The 7726-nt window shown below is 36.4% G+C and overlaps 2 protein-coding genes and 1 long non-coding RNA gene across 3 annotated transcripts; all 3 read right to left on the reverse strand.

Moving 5' to 3' along the window:
* Positions 1-235: 235 nt before the first annotated feature.
* LOC138206451 (troponin I, slow skeletal muscle-like) lies at positions 236-2128 on the reverse strand. The gene is made up of 5 exons (XM_069163173.1): positions 2075-2128; positions 1845-1976; positions 1320-1409; positions 857-1030; positions 236-671 (listed from the first exon to the last, which is right to left on the reverse strand). Exons 2-5 carry the CDS (start codon positions 1959-1961, stop codon positions 585-587), a joined length of 468 nt encoding a protein of 155 aa, XP_069019274.1. The 5' UTR covers positions 1962-1976; positions 2075-2128; the 3' UTR covers positions 236-584.
* Positions 2129-2225: 97 nt separating this feature from the next.
* Positions 2226-3233, reverse strand: LOC138206452 (uncharacterized). The gene is made up of 2 exons (XR_011178947.1): positions 3153-3233; positions 2226-2389 (listed from the first exon to the last, which is right to left on the reverse strand). It is a non-coding gene; the product is annotated as an uncharacterized lncRNA (long non-coding RNA).
* Positions 3234-3489: 256 nt separating this feature from the next.
* On the reverse strand, positions 3490-4835 carry LOC138206126 (troponin I, slow skeletal muscle-like). The gene is made up of 5 exons (XM_069162637.1): positions 4738-4835; positions 4515-4646; positions 4342-4431; positions 4066-4236; positions 3490-3981 (listed from the first exon to the last, which is right to left on the reverse strand). Exons 2-5 carry the CDS (start codon positions 4617-4619, stop codon positions 3895-3897), a joined length of 453 nt encoding a protein of 150 aa, XP_069018738.1. The 5' UTR covers positions 4620-4646; positions 4738-4835; the 3' UTR covers positions 3490-3894.
* Positions 4836-7726: the final 2891 nt, after the last annotated feature.

Raw genomic sequence — 7726 nt, forward strand, 5'->3', positions numbered from 1 at the left:
TAGCCCTCACCCTTCATATTTCATTGTTCATGTAACATACAAATGTTACATCTGCTTTGATTTTTTTTTTTTTTTTTTAAAGATGATGTGATAAGTGTGTTCTCAGCTTTGGTTATTGTGGCAGAGGTTGGAACTACAAGGCTATTTTTGTGATCCCACTCTAATGTCACGAAGCTACTCAGATCATAAAGTGAATATGTAAAATGGAAAGCGCTGCATCAGGTTTCTGTGTTGATCAGATCAGTTTTTATTATGATGTTCTTGTCCAGACATTTCAAGATCAAGAAACACAGTTGATTTAGATTTTTTTTTTCTTTCTTTGGTGAAATATAGACAGTTCAAAATTTAGTTTTACAAGTGACAAAACTATAAAACCACGACACAGTGCAACTCATCTTCATGCAACATATACAATTACATTCCTTGAGATCTGCATATTTTTGCATATCGCATGTGAAGTCTATACACACGCTCACACTCCTCAAACACACACAGTGTCCTTGCAAATTCACTAATATTTTCCCCTCTACTCTATAGTCCCCTGTAAAACAGCATTTGTACTTAAAGTGTCCAGAATTATGAATCTATTGTCCGGCATCAAACAGCTTCTTCCTCCCCTCCATACCAGACATGGCCTCCACGTTCTTACGCCAGTCAGTCACTTCCTCTTTCTGTTCATGGGAAGAAAATAATTGTTAGTGATACTGTGTTTTTACAAAAGAACAAGCATTACTACAGCATCTTGGCAAACTAAATCAAATCCAAGTTAAAATGAAGGAGTCAAGCCAGACTAAAATGATTTAAACCAACTCGAACCCAAAATACATCACCCTGCTGTTCTCGTTGCTGCTCTTACCTTCTCTTCCTCTTTCTTCACAGTCTTGAGGTTGGCCTTGAAGTCCACCGACTCTTTGACCTTACAGCCCAGCAGAGCTCCCAGCATGGCGTCAGCTGAGATCTTCACCCTCTTGAGGGCAGGTCGCTTCATCTTGCCCTTCAGCTCGAAGACCTTCAGAGACAGATTTTCAATCTGCAGGAAACAAAAATGTAAGTACAATGTAGGCAGATATGCACCACCAGTTTAGAAATGTCCCATTCAATCAAATAAAAATAGTTTTAAAAACGATGAAAACTGCACAAAGTGAGGCTGTTAACATTAAATAAATATAAAAGTCAAAAACAAAAGAAATTTCCTCCATTGCTGCTGCTGGTTTTGTTTTCATTAAGATCAGTTTGTGATCATGAATGAAATAACACATCCATAAAGTGAAGACAAAATTAAATCGACATGTACATCGAAGAATATGATGAATGCACACCTCCTTGTTGTTTTTGACCACCTTGGCTTCAATGTCGTAGCGTTCTTCATCTACCACCTCAATCTTTTGCTGCAGTTCTTTGCACAGTGCCTGCAGGTAGAAAGAGAATAATGTCAACTTTACTGAACAAAGTTATGAGAGCCATGCAATCCTCTGGCTTATTGCACAGTTGCATATGTCAACTATCTTTCTGTATCGTGGTGCACCACTCACTTACTTATGAAACATCACACCAGAGAAACCAATGTGATGTCTTCTATTGTTACTATGTAGATTTTACACCCATTATTAGTGTTTACTTGCTATCTATTGAAATGTGAATTAATTACATTTCTATGAGAGTTTTTTTTTTTAATGATTTGAAGGTTGCTCTAACTAGTTACATGACCAAGTTATAAACTACAGATAGATATATAGATCTTCAACTGCATATAAACACATTTATATATATCAGAGGGAGACTTATGTGTGGAGCATCTCAAACATGTTTTCTCCCTGATGAGTCGCTGATGCAGTGACACGTACCTGAAGGTCCTGCAATGGCATACCAGACAGCTGAAGTGGAGGGACTCTCTCACTTAAAGTAGCTTTTCTCTCCGCCTTCTTATCCTCCGTCTCCTTCTCCAACATCATAGCTGCCATTTTAAGCAGCTTGGTCTAAATTCAATTTCAAAGTTTGAAGGATGGAATATTGTCATAAAATATTATATGCAATGAATTAATATCAGTTGTAGTAAAGACAAAGAACATAGTACCTTAAGAGCCAGTCTGCGAGATGCAGTGATCTTTGATTTTTTCTGCGGTAGACAAAAAATGAATGTAGCAACAGTTACAACAGAGCACTACATATCAAAGTGAAGACTTTATCATTTTAAGTAAGCTTTACTAATTATATAAAGCACTTACCGGTCTGTGGTGGATATCACAATGCAGAGAAGAGATGGAAAAAAGATAAGAATTATTGTCGACATGTTCAAGAGCTGAAGAATTACTTTGAGCTTAGAAATATTGATTTATACATATATTTTTTTTTAATCATCACTTACGCCTCAGACATGGTTGGTTTTTGTCTGCAAAAAAGTTCAAAAAAATGTATCCTGAAGTCAGAAAATGCTTTTTTTTTTTAGAAAAGGTTGGCAGCAGTAACATTAGTAGCAGTGTATATATGCATACAGTCTTGTAAGAGATGTTACAAACACTCATCACATATCATCTTCATAAACAAGCATATACTGTTTCTACTACTGCACAAACTGTTTATTCACTTCTTTTTGACTGAGCCAAGACCGAGTCATCCAGGCCTCAGTATGGTAACATACCAACATTAAGCCTTTAAATTAGCAACACTGCACGTGTGAGTGCTGCGGATAGTTTGAGTGATGTTCCTGCTTTTAATCCCAATTGGCCTCAGTCTCTTTTCAAGGAAGCCAGATCAGAAGCAAAATCAGAATTAGTTATTGCCAAATGAGTTAAAATAAAATATGACAAAACTTCAAATTATTGAAACTAAAAACTATTCCTGGTAGCATTTATTATAGTAACTGAAATTATAAATAGTTACTACTCTGTAAAGTAAATGGCTGAAGTGCAAATTACAATCTTTGAATATGGATCAAATGTATGGCAGAAAATGTCTTATTAAAGTCCAACTTTTCAAAAATATTACATTTTATAAACTGTAAATTTGCTTTTATGTTTTCTATTGGTTCTTCATGTGTCACAATCTATTAAGGCACCTGCTACTAATTAAGTTATCTTACATAAATGCTGCAGGTGAAAAGGGTCCATAGGGTACGCTGAAGCCACACGATCATTACTCAGACAGACACATACCTTTTTTTTAATCTGTGCAGAAAGCCCAGTCGATGTGATCAGTCTCTGTCTTTAAATGACTACAAGAAAACTCAAGTCAAATGTAATGGCTCCTATTGCCTTCTGTGAGTGGTCAACTAAAATAGCCTCCTCTATCCTGGCAGCCAGTGTGCTGTATTTCACTACACTTCTACATGAAATCCCTAACACCAGATTTACTCTCATCACTGAGTCATTATCATCTCTTTAATCTGATACATCATGCTTATCAGTGGTATTAGAATAGGCTAGATTAAGATTAAAGATTGAATCAGGAGATCTACTAAAAAAAAAATCCATGACAAAGGCAATTCGAACAAATGGTCAGTTTTTAATCAGCGTCACTTGTTACAGATAATGAGACAGCGCCATCATCTGTGTGATACAAATACTGCACTTTGAAACAAAATCATGCTTTAATTCATCAAAACCTCAATATGCAAAGAGTTCAGTATATATAATATTGAATTGATGGCATATGAATTGATACAGTGGTATTATTTTACACAGGCTGACATTAAATAATAATACATTATTTTTAAACCCGTTTTATTTTATCATGACATGGAAACCTTCTCGAATCTTGACAATATTTCTGAAATATGATGAACTAAGGGATTTAATGAAAATGAAAAAAAAACAACTTAGATTTGAGCATACTAAAGGTTGACTTTAGGAAGATGACGTGTTGCTAACATAACCTTATTTAAGATGAGCCACCTTCTTATTGTCCGGCATTAAACATCTTCTTCCTGCCGTCCATGCCAGACATGGCCTCCACGTTCTTACGCCAGTCCGTCACTTCTTCCCTCTGAGGAAAAAAAACAAAAGATGCAGTAGATTATAAACTACTTTTTCATTTTGTTTTTTATTTGTGAAGATTTGCCAGTTTTACCTTTTCATCATCTTTCTTCACTGTCTTCAGTTTGGCCTTGAAATCAGCCTTCATGAGTTTGGAGGTGTCGCTATATGCACCCAGCACGTCATCTGTCGTTTTCTTCACCCTCTTCAAACTGGGCCTCTTTACACCCTTCAGTTCAATGATCTTGTGATTCAGTGACTGGATCTGTGCAACAAACATCACCGTTGAACAAAATCTATAACATCCCATGAGGTCAGTATATTATGAAGTTTACTTTTGACATCAATCCCTGGTTCAAATTTTCTGTACCTCTTTCTCATTTTTGCAGACTTTAACCTCCATATCGTAACGTGCTTCATCCGCAACTTCAATCTTAGAATTTAATTCTTTGCAAAGTTCCTGGAAAGAACACAAAGAAAAGCAGTCAAAATTATGTCAAATATAAATAATCAGTGAATTAGCATGGTTTGCTGTGTCAGTACCTGGAGCTCCTGGGCTGACAGACCTGACAGTTTCAGCGGAGGGAAGCACTCCTTCACGACTCGTTCTTTCTCGTGTTTTAACTCTTCGCTTTCAGCCACCAGCATAGAAGCTGCCTTCTTTAGAAGTTTGGACTGAAAGATAGTAATGTCTCAATGAAGCCCTGATAAATACCAAACCAGTGTTCAGTCACCTATTATCTAAATACTGTTCACATAGACCTACCTTCAAAAGCAGTCGGCGGGTAGCTGAATATTTTGGTTTTCTCTTTGACAAAGAATATTTAAACACAAATGTAGATATTAATATAAGTTTTCAATGTCACATGAAATGTATTAAAAATGATGAATAAGGAAATCATTTTGACTCACCGGTCTTTATCATCGTATTAAATGAAAAGTAGACCAAAAAACAATGTTTTTCTATTAATGATGGTGGTAATAATAAACACAAAAACAAAGTGGAACCGTCAAATGTACATAAGTAAGTATTCTCTACTGTGTGGTTTCCATCTTTCCTTTTCTGTTTATTTTTTTATTATTTAAAATAGTGTCCTGAATTGTGTTTACTTAAAGAGGCATTAATACTCACCCTTCAGACATGGCTGCAGCTTTTAGTACCTTTGGAACACGAAGAAAGAGAAAAGCACAGGATTTTTTGTTTGGACTGATGGTCAAATAAAATAAGCAATTTGAATACATTATCCTGGGCATAAAGAAGTTAGAATGGAACATTTTATAGACAGATCAATCAGTCAATAAATTGAGAAAATAATCCGCAAACTAATCGATAATGAAAATAAGCATTAGTTGCATCCCTAGTATTTTCTGTAATTAGTATGATTGGTGAATCTAAATAGTTCATTGTGAAACAGATATAGTCTAATTGTCTTCAGGGGTTTTCAGATATATTTAATTTTCTTCCAGAAACAGATAATTATTCTGTTGTTTTAACATGGTTGATGTGAAGCCTGTTGCTCAGCTATATTTGGCCACATTGCCTCGATGCTTTACTGTGTCCATCAGCTGCTGTGGCCATGATACTGCCAGGGAAAGCCAAACCGCATCAAGGTTTGGCAGCTAGAAGAGGAACAATACCAAACCTGTCGAGACTCAGATTTATTTTAAAAAAAACACAGCTCTCACTCCAAATTCATTAGGATTTATATTGATGCTATTTATGCCTCCGCAGTGTTGACAGACATGGCCGGGAGAAACACAAATGTTTTTTTTGGGGTTGTCCGTCTATAAATCCAATTCTCCTGAATGTTAAGGTCTGAATTTCTTCAAATTTGGCACAAACGTACACTTGGACTGAAGGATGATCTGTTTAGCTCTTGAAGGTCAAAGGTCAGTGTGACCTCAAAAAATACATTTGTGGCTGGACACTAATTGTGACAACATTTCTAAATTGTCTAGTAGTATAAAATGATGAAGTGATGACATTTTATATTCAAAAGAACTTTATAATGTTCTACAAAAACACTTTTTTGTCCATTATTCAACACAATAAGTGACCATATTTCATATTTGGTCAGATACTGAGATGGAGACATTAATTTTGGTATCCACCTTGAAACTGTGGTGATTTTAATGATCTTCTGTGCTGTCTGGTTAAAGATGTATGTGAAACACCCATATCTTTATTTCAGATTTATTTTTTTCGTTTTCAAGGTTATCTGTTACCCACATAAAATGTTCCAGGTTAGCTGGCTGTTCTGAAAATCAACAGGACTTAAAGTATATTATATTTGTCTCCTCATTTGTCTCTGTTGTAATAGTTTTAAAACTATATTACTTAATGTATTTAATGAATTTAACCATGGTAGTACACATTAATAAACAGATTAGAGTGTCAGAGCTGAATGAAAACATGTCAGTGCTTCTGACTCAACACAATAATTCATTTCATTATTTGAATTAAGCCAGCCTGACAGAGGGCAAACGTTGAGGTAAACTAGCAAAGCAGTAGACAATTTTAAGAAGGCTGCAGCCTTGCCCCTGCACCCTGTAGGTTGCCACTTTATATGAGCAAACCATCATCACTTATCACATCAGCTTTTTAACCACATCGATGGGTCAAGCGTACTGTTACCAGCGCAAATTTTTGGTCGGGAAGTTTAATCCTCAGGTTACATTTCCTCACTTAGATCTTTAAGAAGCTTGAAGTGTCGAAGAAGTCAAAGCAGGACTGCCACGTTCAGAAAGTTGCTTTAAGACCTTGACAAAAGTAGCTACATAGCTTGGATTCCCTCCCTTAAATACCAGCTGTAGTATCTGTATCAGGGACATGCAGGTATGCAGTCTTCACTGCTCCCTACATTAAAGCCCAACTTGACTTGACCGAGTCAAATATCTGGCTATAAAGACAGGTACTTGGATACCTGGGCGGTTGACAAAGTAGGAGAGAAGATCTCTTCATCTTACAATGTAAGGATAAAGAGTCCTATTGAATCTGATTGACTGACATTTTCCTCTGATAAATACCAAGTTGATTATTGTATGAAACTTACCTTGAAGTTGAGAGGAAGTCAGACAGGGCAGCAGTGAGTGAGGAAAAGGAAACACACTTTACGGCTGTTAGAGAAAGATCTGTATTCAAAGTATCAGGTGACTGGCTCACTAAAATAGACCCATGTCCACCTGACAATTGCTGCAACATAATGCAAAATCCTTTTCTGATTCGCCCTCAACCCGTGACCCATTTATTTCACATGATTACGTTGCAGAAGGGCACACCTCACTTGTCCCTCACCTAACTGACAGCTGAGCCACTCTTTCTGCAGATGCCTGGCGCTCAGAGCATGTTTGCTTATTAATTGTGTGCCATTGTGTGTTTGTCATTGTGCACTAGATCAAAGACCAGCTGTTGTAAAAGTGCCTTTTAACATCAGTTTGTAAAAGCTGATTGTCTGAAGTTCATGAAGTTGAATTTCAAGTTTTTTGTTATCTACAGCTGGGAGTATACAGCCATGCACAGAGGTGCTTTGACTGCAGTGCTCACATTAGCATTACATGCTCTTACAATGAATTCAAATTCAGAGGATCACCAAAGTCAATAGGATTAATTGAATTGACCATGAATTTCTGTACAAAGTTTCATTGCACTCAATCCAGTTGTTGAAACATTCAGTCTGGACCAAAGTAGTGGACAGAAAGAACAACAATGCTTATCCTTTGAGGCAGGTGACCAACAAGGCTAAAAAAAAAAATGT

Source organism: Embiotoca jacksoni, unplaced genomic scaffold, assembly GCF_022577435.1.
Source record: "Embiotoca jacksoni isolate LCO1_2020_lvr unplaced genomic scaffold, fEmbJac1.0.p SCAF_3, whole genome shotgun sequence".
NCBI lineage: Eukaryota > Metazoa > Chordata > Actinopteri > Embiotocidae > Embiotoca > Embiotoca jacksoni.